The sequence below is a fragment of the Galendromus occidentalis genome, unplaced genomic scaffold (genome assembly GCF_000255335.2).
Source record: "Galendromus occidentalis unplaced genomic scaffold, Mocc_1.1 scf7180000077437, whole genome shotgun sequence".
In the NCBI taxonomy this organism is placed as follows: domain Eukaryota; kingdom Metazoa; phylum Arthropoda; class Arachnida; order Mesostigmata; family Phytoseiidae; genus Galendromus; species Galendromus occidentalis.
This window is the reverse complement of record NW_003805425.1, coordinates 26,355-40,808: the sequence shown is the minus strand read 5'-3', so window position 1 is coordinate 40,808 and position 14,454 is coordinate 26,355. Positions and strand designations below refer to the sequence as shown.

At 53.8% G+C, this 14,454-nt stretch overlaps 1 protein-coding gene across 1 annotated transcript in view; it reads right to left on the bottom strand.

Annotated features, from left to right (window-relative positions):
- LOC100907797 (ankyrin-2) overlaps nucleotides 1-14,454 on the bottom strand; it is a 45,680-nt gene that overhangs the window by 22,278 nt on the left and 8,948 nt on the right. Inside the window, exons 6-10 of the mRNA XM_029111378.1 lie at nucleotides 13,268-13,496; nucleotides 12,926-13,145; nucleotides 12,081-12,107; nucleotides 10,907-11,292; nucleotides 7,467-7,678 (exon numbers count right to left, since the gene is read on the bottom strand). Coding sequence (XP_028967211.1) covers nucleotides 7,467-7,678; nucleotides 10,907-11,292; nucleotides 12,081-12,107; nucleotides 12,926-13,145; nucleotides 13,268-13,496 — 1,074 coding nt within the window. The remainder of the gene's footprint in view (nucleotides 1-7,466; nucleotides 7,679-10,906; nucleotides 11,293-12,080; nucleotides 12,108-12,925; nucleotides 13,146-13,267; nucleotides 13,497-14,454) is intronic.

Below are 14,454 nucleotides of genomic sequence, written 5' to 3'. Positions count from 1 at the left end.
GTGGATTTTTGCTTCTTGGAGAAAATTTTCGTGAAGACATTGGTCTTGGTCCTTTTGACATCGTTCGAGTCCGAGTCCACTTCTTGGGGGCTCTTCTTGCCGAGCTTGAACACAGCATAGAGTTTGCGCTGGTTCTCCGATCCTTGCGTCGACTTGGATTTGGCTTCAAGGGGCTTCACTTCCTCCTCAACTCCAGCCGTGATCGCAACTTCGGCCTTTCCGGCTTCAGTTGTAGGTTCCGTGACTTCCGCCTTGGCTTGGTCATCATTTGCCTTCTCAGCGGAATCTCCCGCAGATTGAGCAGCGGCTTGCTCGGCGGACTTTTCAGGGTTTTCCGTGACTGGAGTTTCCGCGCCAGCTTTCCTCGAAAATTTCGGGAACCGCACAGATGTGAATAATGCAGCCGGCTTCTTGAACCACTTCGACTTCTCGGCTTCCGCGGGTACGGCTCCTTCTGCGGGTTTTTCTTCCGACTGAGGTGCCGTTCCCTCAGCCCCGACGTCCGCGGCTACTTCACCTGACGTTTCGTTCTCTGGTTCGAGTGCAGCCGGAGAGTCAGCCCCTTGTTCTGCTCCCGTGGGGGCCTCGGTCTCTTTTTGGGGATCAGCTGTCTTCTCATCCTTATCGCCTTCCGCCGCTACTTTTCGCTTCAGCAATTGAGGTCGGTGGAATCGGAATTCGTACTTAGCAAGAGGATTCTTCAGTTGGAATCTGGGAGCTTTCCGGCTGGACTCCTCTTCTGTTTCGCGAGCTTCAGCCTTGTCACCCTCCGCAGTTTTCTCAGTCGGTTCCACTGTGGGCTCAGACTCGTCACGTTTCGCAGCGGCCTCCAAGCTCTCTCCTTGAGCTCCTCCAGCATCTTCGTCCTTGAGAGCAGCTCCGGGCCTTGCCTCGCCTGCGATTTTGACGCTCTGAGCCATCTGCTCATCCCGAGAACGTTCCACCACGATTTTCGGAGGGTCTGGAGCCGTTTCTTCTCCAACCTCCTCGAGTTTCTTCGCTCCGTCTGCTGTCGCTTCGGCCTCCGCACAGGTCTCGACGATCGGCGACTCGGACTCTTCGATCGTATCGAGTTTAGTGTCGGACTGTCCCGATATTTCGGGCTTTCGGCGAGTTTTTAGGAAACCGAAATGAAGCCATTGTTTTTTGTCGTTTGTCTCCTCCGGCTCTTCGCTTTTCGGCGTCACTTCCTCGACCACGGGAGACACTTCCGGGTGGTCTCGATCGGTTTCGTCGACAGCGCTGTCCTGCTGGACCTCTTCCCTCGCTTTCTCGACCGGGGTGTCCCGAGAGAATGAGAAGCTCGCGAAGTTCAGGGTGAAAGTTCTCTTCATGAGACTCGGTTTCGCTTTCTCTGCCGCGTCGATTTCTTCCTCTCGGGGCTCGGGAGTTTCCGTGGGACGATCGGTGAGCATCTGATCGTCGGCAGACTCTTTGACGTCGTCTTTTTCCTCAGCGGTCGCATCTTCGGTCTCAGCTGTTTCTGTCGGCTCTTCCGACTTTTTCTTGCGCTGCCATTTCGAGAAACTGAAGAATTTGCTCTTTTTCTCCTCCGATCGAGGTTTTGAGGAATCTGACGGCTCGCCTGATTTTTTCTCTATTTCCGGAGTCTCCAGAGTCTCTTCCATTCCGACTCCCTCGTCTTTATCGTCTTGGGACTCGACTGCCGACGCTTGCGGCAGTTCTGGAACGTCAGCCTCCTTGGACTCTTCCGCTACGTTCTTCTTCCGCTTCTCAACGATTTCATCTTCCTTGGACGTTGTTTTCTTTTTCTTCTTCTTCTTCTTCTTGGACTTCATCGATGCGTCCTCGGATCCGGAGGCTTTGATCTTTTCTGAAATTTCCAGAGCGCCCCCGCTCGGGGCTTGATCTTCGCCGGATTTCGTTTCGACCTGCTCGGTGGCAGCGTCTTCAACCTCTCCAGGGGCAGCGGCGGCTTCCGGGGCGGCAGGGGTCGCGGTGGACTTCTTAATCAAGAACTTCGGTCTCCAGAATCGTTTTCTCGGAGCGGCCTTTACCTTCTCGGCTCCGACCTCGGACTTGGCATCGATTTGAGCTTCTCCTTCTCTGGTCGCTTCAAGCTCAACCTTTTCGGGCGTCTCGACTTCAGCGCAGGTCCCCGACTGGACTTCGGTCTTGGCTACAGCAACCTCGCCCTCGGCAGTGGGCTTGGCAGCGGCTGCGGCCTCGGCGGATGTTTCAGCTGCTGTCTTCTCGGCGCTCTTGGATTTCTGGTGCTTCCTCTTCTTGCCTCGGCGGCTGCGCCGGAAGCGGAGTTTTGGCAAGGGTATGGTAATCGTGATGGTTTTCCGAGGTGAGTCTGGGTCCTCAGAGGATGATTTCTCCTCCGCCGCTGACGCGTCCGCTTTCTCCGCCGCGGAAGCTTCGACCGGGCTCTCTTCGACTTCGGCCTTCACTTCTTCCGCAGTGTTCGTCTTCTCCGTTTCGGTTTCCGGTTGAATGACTCTTGGTTTTCGATGGAATTTCGGGAAGAAAGAAATCAAGGACTTCTTGGCTTTAGCCGATTCCCCTCCCTCCACCGAAGCTGCGACCTCCGTTGACTGCTGAGCTTCGGCATCCGCTTTTTCTGCGACGGCTTCAACTACGTCAGCGACGACCTTCTCAACCGCAGCCTTGGTGTCGCTATCGACTTCGGTTTGCGTCTCGTACGTTGCTTTGGTCTCTTCTCGCGCTTGATTTTCGGGTTCCGTTGACGCCTCGGTGCTTCGACTAGATTCTTCCGAAGCTTTAGATTTTCGGAACGGATTCCGCAGCTTGAATTTCGAAGATTTCTTCTGACTAGCTTCTTCCGACTTCATTGGTTCGGCTGTCTCCGCGGTTTTCTCCGACGTCTCATCGACCTCGGTCTTCTCGGCGACTTCAACCGTTCCAGACGCGGGTTCTTCTGCAGCGGCGGCCTCCACTCCGGGAGTCTCAGCGGCGGCCTCCACTCCGGGAGTCTCAGCGGCAGCATTCGAGCTAGCTTCTCGATCGGCTCCGGTCGCCTCACCGTCGGTCTTCTCATGGGCTGACTTTTTCGGTCTGCTGCTGAAGCCCTTAAATCGCGGCAAGTGGAACTTCCGCCTCGGCTTCTGTTGAGTTTCTTCTTTCGGAATGGCCTCCTCGTCCAGCTTCTCGTTCGAAGCCTCCGGTTCCTCGACAACGGTCGGTAAAATGTCCACTACTTTTTCCTCGACAGCGGCTACTTCTGCCTCGGGAGCTTCCGCCTCGACAGCGGTTTCAGGCACCGAGGACTTATCCTCGGGCGTAGGTTCAGCCTCTGCGGTTTTCTCTTCTGCCCCCTTCGCTTCGTCCGAGGCGGCAGACTCCCGCTTGACTCCGGGAATCACGGCCGCGAATTTCGGCAGGAAACGCTTCTTCTTGAGTTTCGGCTCCTTCGCATTGTCCTCCGGCTCCGAAGATTTCTTGAAACCGAAAAACTTCTCGGCCTTAGACTTAAACGCTGCAGCATCCTGCACGGGGGTGGCGGTCTTCTCCGCCGGCACTTCCACCTCAGCCGCTTGCTCAAGGGTCTCGCTCTCCGCCGGCTCGGCTGTTTTTTCCGGTTCGGCTGATGCTCCCACTTGGGCATCGACTTTCGGCTCCTCCTTGATCTCATCTGAACTCGTGCCACCGAAAGTCCACAAGGATGCGGGCCAACCGAAATTCCCGAAGAAACTCGAAGTCTTCTTCTGATCGCCGCCAACCAGGGGCTTGAACTCCTCGACGGGCGTCTCGAACTTGGAGGTGCTGTCCGACTTCTGAGCTTCGGACTCCATGGACTGGACTCGTTCTCGGAACTCTTCGTCTTTATCCTTCTCGACTGCGGACTCGTCTTTATCCGGCTTGGTTTCCTCGTCCTCCAGCGTCAATTCTGCTGGACGCTTTGGTGACGACTGCGTCTCGGGCGTCGTTTCTTCCGCTCTTCGGAAGGACCAACTGAAGAGACTAGACAGAAGACTTTTCGAAGATTTATCTTCTTCGAGCGAGGCTTTGCGAGACGTTTGACTTCCCCGCAAGGACTCGGATTGATGGCTCTTGGCGGTCTCCATTTCGGGGGACTCAGCGGACTGAACGGTTTTGACGTCATCGTTGTCGCCTTCCTCAGCGGATTTTTCTACTTTCGGCGTCTCTTCGACGACTGCGGGGCTCTTGTTGCGCTTGAAACGACCGAGAATGTTTTTCATTTTACCACTGGACTTCGTGGAAACGGTCGAGTCGTCCATGGTCTTCTCATCATCCCCCTTCTCCTCGGCTTTCTTCGGTGTTTTCGACTTGGTCCCGAAGAATTTCCTCAGAACGGATTTCCCCTGTTTGGAGCTTTCATCCGGAGTTTTGGTCTCGGATTCAACCCCCTTCACATCTTCCGCAGGTTCTTCATTTTTCACCTCACCGGCGACAATTTCCGTAGCTGCGGGCTCGGTAGCACCTCCAGCCGCCGCTTCGTCGACGGCTTGAGCGCTCACCGACGCCGACACTTCCTCAACGGACGGAGCTTCTTTGGTTTCAGGAGCTTCGGGCGAGTTCGCGGGAGTTATTGATTCCTGTGCGGGTTTCGTCGGGGAGCGTTTTTTCGTTCGTCGTCTGCGATTGCGCTTTTTCTGCTCAGCACCGTCAGTCGGAGACTTATCCGCGCTCTCGGATTTGACACCCGAGGATTTCTTGGCGGGTTCCGACTTTGATTCCACCGCCGCTTTCACAGAGTCTTTCTGAACGATTTTGCTGACGACCTCGCTCTTGACGTTGTCCTTGGCTTTGAGCTCCTTGGCATCGACTGCGCTCGTCTGCTCTTGGATCTCGACTCGGCGAACCTCGATCTGCTCGGGCACGATTTTTTCCTCGACAACTTCCGTCAGAGGCACGTCTGTCTTGGCGTCACGCGTCGATTTGCCTTTTTTGTTCTTGTTCTTGCGAGGCTTCCTCCGCGCGGATGGAGCTGCGTTCACTGCGCTGTTGTCGGCATTGCTCGGTTCGTAACCGCTGTCTTTCTCGCTTGTGAGGCTCAGAGGTTCCTCTGGGACCTCGATCTTCTCCTCGGTAGACTTCGCTGGGTCCGAGGCGACGGCCGAATCCTCGACCTCTGAGGTGACCACCTCGGGACCCTTGGCCTCGACGACTCCGTCCTCCTTGTCTTCTCCCTTCATTTTCTCGGATGTTTCAACAGCGACGGCTGCTTTCACATCTTCTGTCGGGGCTTTCGTTCGCTTGAATTTAGCGAGGAGCTTCGAAGCACTGGTGGGTCTGCTCGCGGTTTTGGCGCTGCTCGGACGACTGCCTTCGCTGCTTTCCCCTTTTCCGGAGTCTGCGAGCTCCTCGACTTTCTTCGGTCGCTTGCGGCGGAATCTCTTGAGCAAGCCGCGGGTTTTTGAGGTCTCGGGTTTCTTCTCAGCAGCCTCGACGGTTTCCTTTTTGTCCTCTTTGGGCTTCAGCTGTTCGTCGATATCGAGGGGCTTCTCCCGACCGCATTCGTCCGTCACAGACTCGGACTCGCTTTGAATGTCCGAAACGTCGGCCTCGGTGTTCGGGTCGAGATCTTTGGCCGCCTCGGATTTTTCAGCGGTCGTGTCGCAACAGCTCTCGGGGACCTCCTTGATTTTATCGTCGACACTCCGCCAGCCCGTGAACCAACTGAAGAAACCGCGCGACGAGGATTCGCTGTCCCTTCGCTCGGTATCGGCCTGTTCCGAAGAGTTCGCATGACCCGAGTCCTGGTTCGCGCCGCTGGTTTCGGCTTCGCTCTTCGCTTCTTCAGGCGGCTTCTCGTCAGCGGCGGCGTCGGATTCTCTGGGTTTGGACTCGCCTTCGGAAGTAGCCGTTTCCCCGTCGACGTTATCTTTGCGGGGCGACTCTCCGGTCTTCTTCTTCTGGTTGGTGAACCTGCTGAAGAGAACTTTCTTCTTCTTCTTTTTCGGTTTTTCCGCTGCTTCGGATTTCTCCTCCGTCTTGGACTCGCTCTTCGATTCGGATTTGCATTCGCTTCTCGGGTCTGTCTTGAGGTCCGATTTGCTTCTGGGATCGGATTTCGAGTCCGTTGGGTCTTTCAAAGATATCGGCGTCTCCTCGGGATGCAGCTCCTCCTCGTCACCTTTATCGTCCGTTTTCGTTCTTGGGTCTTGTTGCTCTTCAGCGGTCTCACATAGACGACGCTCAGCCCCTTCTTCGATCTCACCGTCTCCGGCAGCGGTGATCGGACTCTCGACTTCTTCGTGGATCGTTCTTCGCCGGAACAGTTTCGACATGGAAAACTTTTTCTTCTCGTTTTCCGTACCGTCCGCAACGTTCTTCTTCGAGCCCTTGCCGTCCGTCTTCTGCGACTCCGCGCCGAGCGGGTCTTTCGCTGAAGTCGACGGTTCTGCTGTCTCGGGTGCGTTCTTGACCTCGGCTGGAATCCGATGACGTCCGAAGCGCATCAGGAAACCTTTCTTCCGACTGACGTTCTGAACATCGTCGGCCTCAAGAGGCTTGACCGCCGGTTCCGGAACGCTCTCTTTCCGGCTCTGGGTTTCGGAGTTGAGGTCAATACTCTCCATCGACTGAGTCGTCTGGATGAGGTTGGGCACATCGAGGTTCTCACTGTGGACACTCTTGCTCTCGACGACTTCGTCGGTGAAGCCTAATCGGTCGGGAGCAGCGGATTTCTTGGCGGCCGATTTGGTGGAGGACGCTTTCTTTCTGCGAATCCCTCGACCCTTGAAGAGCTTCTGCATTTTCGGCGATGTCGGCTGATGGTCAGCTGGCGATTCGTGGGCGCGTCTCTTCGAAGGGAGCGACGTATTCTGCGAGTCCTTGGCCGGTGAGGGCTCAGGAGTGGACCTGTTCCCCTTGTCCCCCTCACCGTCGTCCTCTACCTTATCGTCGTTGAGGAACGTCATCAACGAAATAGCTAATTCTTCTACGACGCTGTCGCCGTTGGGTCTCGGTGTGGAACAGCTGACGCCGGTGTGCGATTTGATCGGAGATTCGCAGATGACCGTCGCGACCTCGGACACGTTGTCTGGAGAAAGTTCGATTTCCGGAATCGCTTGCATTGAGGTGCTTTGCTCGTCGGCCGGTTTGTGCCTGGCGGCTGGGCTCGAGCTCGTGCCGGAGACTTTTCTGGATTTGTTCCGTCGCTTACCGAACGGGAGTGAGCTTTTCAATTTGGACTTTTTCACGCTGCTGATATTGTTGTTCGTACAATCGACGTCATCGGTCAACTCGACCCGCATTACCGTCGTTGTCGTCGACGCGGATTTCGGTTTTCTACTGAAAAAACGACGCTTCGATGCCACGACACTGTCCCGAATGTCTACCGTGGTACTGTCTGAGGGCCGTTTTTCGGCGACACCACGAACCGGCGAAGCCGCCGGATGTAAACAACTGAAGTACCTACCGAACCTTGGCTTTTCGGCTATGAAACTCAGATCGTCTGAAAGGGTCTCTGTGTCTGCGAGATGCAAATCATGTTTTTGGTTTTTGTGATTTACCTGAAGTCCAACTTTGATCTTCTTGGTAAGCGCTCCCTCGGGGAAGATGGCTTGCACTTGCGATACCACCGTCGACGAAACCATTCCACCTTCGGGTCCGATCGAATGCACTTCCTGCCTGTTACGGCAGACCACAGCGAAGAACTGCGGGAAGTCAGTCGTAAGAATTCGAGTAACTCGGCTCGTGTTGAAGTCTTGCATCGCGTTGAGTTCTGTGGACGAAAAGCACAAGCGTCGGTGAGTGAATTTCGGATGACGGCCGATGCCCGGTGACTACCGATTCTCGATCGTATTCGTGGCACCGATCTCCCGGAGCTCCGTGTTGAAATACAGATTCTTTGGCGTTCGAATGTCTCGTGCGAGCTGGTCTGTCCGTACTACTTTTTCCTATGGCTGTAATTTGGTTTTCGACATGAGAGCGTATTGGGAAGTCAGATGGAATTCGACAGGGTCCCGTCGAATGGTATATTCCCTCCGTTACTTCCTGTTATTCGAAATATCGCCGATCCCAGCCAAATTCGCTCGCAGAAATAAATACGAAACATCCTTCGGCGGCGGGATGGAGTCAGATGGGTGAAATCAAGAATTATTCCGTGTGCGAGGACCCGTTTACGGTAATGTCGGCAAACAGAATCCGGGCGAGCATCGATACTTGTCCAACTGAACGGAGACTGCCAAAAGTTCTCGGACCATCGTTGAAAAATATGTGATTGATCAGAGGCCATGGACCTACACGTGGACCGATCCCGAGGGCGATCCGCGTTACGATTCCGAAGACCTCTGAGCGTACAACGATTCGTCCGCCCTCCGGAAGAGGTTCACGGCGTATTGGGAGGCCGATACCACTCCCAGCGCGGGTATGCCGTGGGAAGGAATCGATATTTGCGCGGACACGGACAACTGGGCCAAAAACCAACTGGGCCAAAAACCAACTGGGCCAAAATCAACTGGGCAAATGAGCCAACTGGGCCAAAACCAACTGGGCAAATGAACGAACTGGGCCAAAACCAACAGGGCCAAAACCAACTGGGCAAGACTGAATCGGACCGGGAAATAGGTTTCGATTGGAAATGCCCTCTGTTCGGAAACTATGATTAGGAATTCGGAAAAAGGGGTGATCTTTACCTAAATTAAAAACTCATGTTTTGTCTTCTTTAAATCAATCGCTGTGACACTTGACTCTTTTGTGCCATCATGTGAGCGCTCTGTCTTTCTCGGCCCTTCGGTTATTCGCTCGCCCAGCGACCCAGTTTTATTGCGCGAAAACTACCAACGACCGTGGTGGTAGTTCGCTTGCTGTTGAGGACTGGGGAGCGAAACTACGCGTCCATGAGGAAATTGTGAGCTATGCCTCGGAGGTATTCTACATGCTGTAGATGTTCGGCACGCTCGACCACTCCCAGGATTCGCTCGTCTGCACGAACGTACTTGGTCCTTTTTGTTGGAGGAGCACCGCCGGCTACGAATGATTCGACTTGTAGGTCACGGCCTTTTTGGACTTTCTTAAGCCCGTCGATGAACTTCCAAATTGTCGGATGCTGTATCCCGAATTCAACCTGGAGTCTGCGATGTGCCGCCTCCGCATAGTTATTCGTGCGGGCTTCTCCGTCGAGCGTTCTCTGGTATACTGACCACATCTCGACCGGGAACTGCGGTGTTCTCCGGTCTACGGTACCGTCGGCTCGGATCCGGTTCATACGCCCTATGTAAATGTCCTCGAAATAGTTGAGAACTGGAATCAACTCTTCCGGCAATACAGGCGAAAGCTCCGCGACTGCATTATCTAACTCTGACGGCGGAACGAATGCCAAAGCAGCTATCATTCGGGCTTTCAGTGCGAAGTCGTCATCGTTGGTATAGCGACTCCAAAGACCTTCCTGAGCTACGCGTAGTTTGATGTTCTTCACCAAGTGGAAGAAGCATCCCTGAATGCGTGTTTCGGGCGGGAAGCAAGCCCTGACCGCAATCATCATGGCCCGCTCGTAGTCCATGACCACGCTGGCGGGACAGAGGGCCGGCCAAGCCTCTTTCAAGAGATTCAGCATCCGAGTGTACGATTCGGCTGCTTTGTCTGGGAGCAACGCGTAGGCGACGGGCACAACGCACTGAGCTCGCTCGGCCAGACTACGAACACCTGTCAATTGAATCCGAGTTTCAATAATCAGGAGCTTGAAATTGTTTCAATAAGACATTCGATCATTCTGGAATCGACCAATAGAGACCTGTGAGAATTGCGGCGGCGCGAGACTGAAAGTTCCATCGACATACAATTTGTCGACGAGGCCGATCCAGGAGCTCGACGATTCTCTGCCGAATACCAAGATCCGATTCGGATCTCCGACGCCGCTGTCCGCCACCAGGAAATTTTCAGAAACGCCCGGCTCGCTCTCATAGATCCTGTACGCTTCGGGTATGACAATGGAACCGCGAGAGTCCGGATTCGATGGAGCCGCAGAGCGGGCGTTCCGATGACGATTGATGAGACGAGAAATCGACTGGGGTCGATTCATGCGACCGAGCGTAGCCGTCGTCGCTGTGACCAAAGCCGTGTTAATCAAGGAGGAAGGTGCCTCACTTGTTTCTTCGCAACGTCGTTTGATCGTCGAGGTGATTTTGGCGACCTCTACACCTGAGGGATCTGGCGGATCAGAGTGGATGCCACTTGTGCGGATAACTTCCCGCGTACTCATCAGAGTATAAGCTCTCGCCTTGCATGGAATCGGTGCGGTTTTGTACATACACCGCCAAGACTGCAAGCCGCTCTTCAGGACGTATGCTTTGACAAAGAGATGGCCATCGTGGGCCAATTTCTCCTGACCTCTCTGACTCGTAACGCCCGAAGTGGATTCCATTTCTCATCGAGCTGGTGATAATTATAGAAAAGAAAGAGACTAGTTGATTTTGAAAGGAAGCAGCTGGGATTATGCGAATACAATTTAATTTTCTGACGACGATCTTTATCCTATTCCACGTTGCGCCCAGATGAGTCGATCGAACATACTTGACAATATGGAACTAGAGTCTATCCTTATCGGGAGGTCCACCAGTCGATCACAAATACTCTCCTCACTTCAACAACAACAAAAGCGGGGAGAGATCGACGTCGGATCTTCGTGCGACCAAGTCAAGTCGCGAGCTGCCGTGCGAGCGACATCCCCTCAACTCACTTTACAGCTTGAAGGCGTCTCTCGATGGTCGCCAATATGAGCTCGGTATTGTCTCCGATCGTGTCTGTTCGTGTCTGTTGGGTCTTTGGCCCAATTTGTTCTTGGCCCAGTTGGTTTTTGGCCCAGTTGGTTTTTTGCCCAGTTGGTTTCTTGCCCAGTTGGTTTTTGGCCCAGTTGGTTCTTGGCCCAGTTGGTTTTGGCCCAGTTGTCCTGTACCGATATTTGCGACTTTGCGGACACATCGATACGTTTCTGCGAAAATTCGAGACTCACCTTGAGCATCAAAGCTTCCGTTGAGAACCTCGGAGACCGCGTCTTCTGTCGCTTCCAAAGTGTGTTCTTTCCAGGTCTCTCCGTTATCGGAGCGCAGGATGACAATCTCACGCTCCTTGCCCCGGAGTGAGGCGAAGTGCGGAACTTCGATGACAACTGGCCCGAGGAACTTAGCCCCCGCGGGACCCATTTCGATGACACGAGCTGCACAGGCTTCACCCTCCATCAGCGGCGGCGGGTGGGAAAGTTTCTCCTTGCGTATGAATCGGCACGTAACACGCATCGGCATGGTAGCACGGCGCGGGGGTATGATGACACGTACGCCCGAATGGCGACAGCCTCGCATAGCTCCACCACGGGCGTCTACCATGAAGCTCACAAGGAACCTGTGGCGAGGATCCATTTCAGTTAATTCTGAAGCACTTTTCTGACACATTTCAGCACTAGTAGCGAAATGCACGGCGCTCGCTTCGAAGCGAGCAGAAAATATGAAGTGACAAGTAGCCCGGGCGTGGTCCACTCCACGTCGGAACAGAAAACGGAGAGGGTAGAGCGCGGCTAGGCGTTTAGTTCCATTTCGGTTTGCTCGATTGCCTGACTCGATACACGAGCGAACTGGCTTCGGCGGGATGCTCTCCACTATCGCACGGGTTTCGATTCCCTTAAAGTCGATAGAGAGGGAGACTCGAGATAACTTGGATCAAATACAGGGACTGGGGCAGAGTCGTCAGAGCAGACAGAGCCGCCAGAACACAACAGCTCCTCTGGCCAGCACAGCTGTGGTGAGAGAGGGAGAGACTTTGTTGACGGATCGCTGTTGCTGTTCCGTCAGTCAGTCACTCGGTCGCTCGGTGCGTCGGTGAAGTCATAGTACACAGAAGACCTCGCAGAACTCGAGCGCCCCCTGGAGCCAAGGACGGCGAGGGCTCCGAGAGAATGGAGTCTACGGGCCGTGGCCCGTGGCTCGCGGATCACGGGGGTTCAGGGAAAGATATAATATCGGAGAATTTCGCGACAGTAAGTTTTAATGGGCTGTGCAGCGTTCGGCGGTGCATAGGCATTCGGTGGCAGAAATTCTTTGTGCGTCGTGGGGGGTGCAAGTTCCAGAGCTTTGTCATTATGAATAGCGTTCTCTCCTCCTCACTCTTTTGCTTCGTTCGAACACGATACTTACGTTTTCCACTTTAGTTTTCCTTCACCACTAATTATGGCATGGATGCGAGAACGTAAAGTTCCGTTAGTGACTGTTAATTTTGACGAGCAACACCGTCGGCTCGACGGTTCGAGTCTTTCTGTGATTCTTGAGTACGACAAATCTACGCTACTCAATGAACATCAGCAACAAAGCGAATCGAACCGAAAATATAGTGGTACTGAAACTCGATAAATGACGCAGCCACGCAGACAGCCATCGAACAGAAACTTAAATGTGAGTCATACATGCTATTCAGGTGATGAATGAAACATCCCTGACCGGCGGATATTCTCAGGCTCCGCCTTTCCTTTGGCGATAAATCCTTTCTTGAGCTAATGACGTGACAAGCGCCCATCGTGATGCGATAACGATAAGAGAAATGATATCAGGGACAAGAGAGGATCGAATAAAAAACGAACACTATTCGAGAGATCTGAGAATCGAGCCTCGGAGTTTATGGAGCGAAAAACGGTAGGGAAAGGGAGTGGGACCGATCTTGAGACGATGCAGAATGCTTTTCGACTATCTATTGTATAAATAAATGGAGCAGTCTGGTTGATTCATTGGTCGATCAAGGTTCTACAAACTAGGACGACGCTCGAAGGGGGTGGGCTGTTGCGAATTGAGTATGATTTGGAAAATAGGCGAAGAAGAAGTATGATGAAGAAATCGATACGATCTATCAGACATAAACACCCGACGAACATTCGATATAGCTCCGTTCCTCAGCACACAGCGCATACACTTCAAAAGATTCTTTCGAATCAACTATCACAGATCGTTCACGTAAAAGAAACCAATGCTTCGACGACGAGATAACATACCCGGCATGAACCGGAGTTCGCTTGACCTCGACATTGTCGGGAGCCGCCTTGGCGAAGGAGCTGTCGAGGTGCGATGGAGAGAGGCGGTCTTCTTCGACGGCAGATGGGGCGATGTGTCCTGCTTGCTGGGCCATGTGGGCCACATGGGCTTCGTGTGCTTTCTCATCTCTTGTCACGTCAATTGGAAGCGAATCGTCTCCGAGGGATTTCATCTCGTCAGCTGGAATTGATTACCTCTGGGGTCAGAGCCTTGATAGCCTCCGTTGCGGGCGAAGAAATTCCGGAAAGCTGAACTACCCCTCCCCCCACCGTATATCTGACTGACACCCGAATCGCACTCACCAGTGAGATATTTGAAGGAATGGTCACCCATCATGTTGTCCTGTTCGGCTTCATCTTCACTGTCGGACATGAAGGTCTCATGCATGGTTTCGGGGGCGACAACTTTGTATTTCTCCTCTGTGACCACAGTGGTCGTTGTGGTGACGGTGGTTTCGGTTACCACTTTGAGGGTCTCGATCACTGAGATGTATCCGAGCCTCTCAGCGATAGAGAGCGCTGTTTGTCCTTGCTGTAAAACGAGAGAGTTTCGTCGTTGAGGTCGTGATCGAGACATTCGGCAACTTCCGCCATCGCATTTTCGACCTCCCCCGACTTCGTCTGATTCGGCCATCCATCTGTGAAGCCACCAGGCTGGACAGCAGAATTTTCGAATCCGGCTCCTCCTGACAAGAGAATCTTCCGAGCCGAATTCCGGCGGCCAGAAAGTTCGTGAGACCCTCTGGACGTAGGTCAGGGTCGAATCACGTCACCCTTAGATCCGCGTACGGCCCACTGAACAAAATCCGAAGCGATGGCGTTTGTCCCTCAGTTTTCGTCATTCGCGCTCCATGCACAATCTGAACAGATTCCCCGCTGATGACCGATGCCAAGTCACATTCGAAACATTTACCCTGATAGGGCCCCAAACGGGGTGGATGATCCAAGGCATGCCATAGCTCTGACGCGAGCGGACCAGCCACTCGGAGAGACGCAGACAACCTGTCTAAAGCAGCAGCCATAGCTTGGCGCGGTCGTGGAGGGCTAACCAGACGACGAAGGTCTACCCTCGCTCCGTTACGGATTGGCTCTGCCACCGCCACGGTAAGATGCCCGCACGTAAACATTCGTAGAAAGACACTGTAGAGCTGCCGCATCACCGAGTCGGTACGCCGTGCCGGCGACGAGCTAGCCGTCGGTCACCGGCCTTGACAGCAAAGACGAGTTTTCATCTTTGAGCCGCAATTTCCCTCTGTATTATTCGAAGAGCGAGGAAAGATTGGAACCGTCATTTTTTTCCCAATAGATCCGGATCCGTGCCCGAGAGGGACCGAAAAAAAGTTTCCTCTTCCAAACCTCACGACAACGGTCCGGGAATGCGTTTTCTCCAACGTGAAAACGTCAAAGCGGAGCTCACACAAACTTTCGGGTCGAGCCGGCACTATGAGTCCATCGGTGCGACAGGCTTCGTAAATACCTCGCGAAAAGAA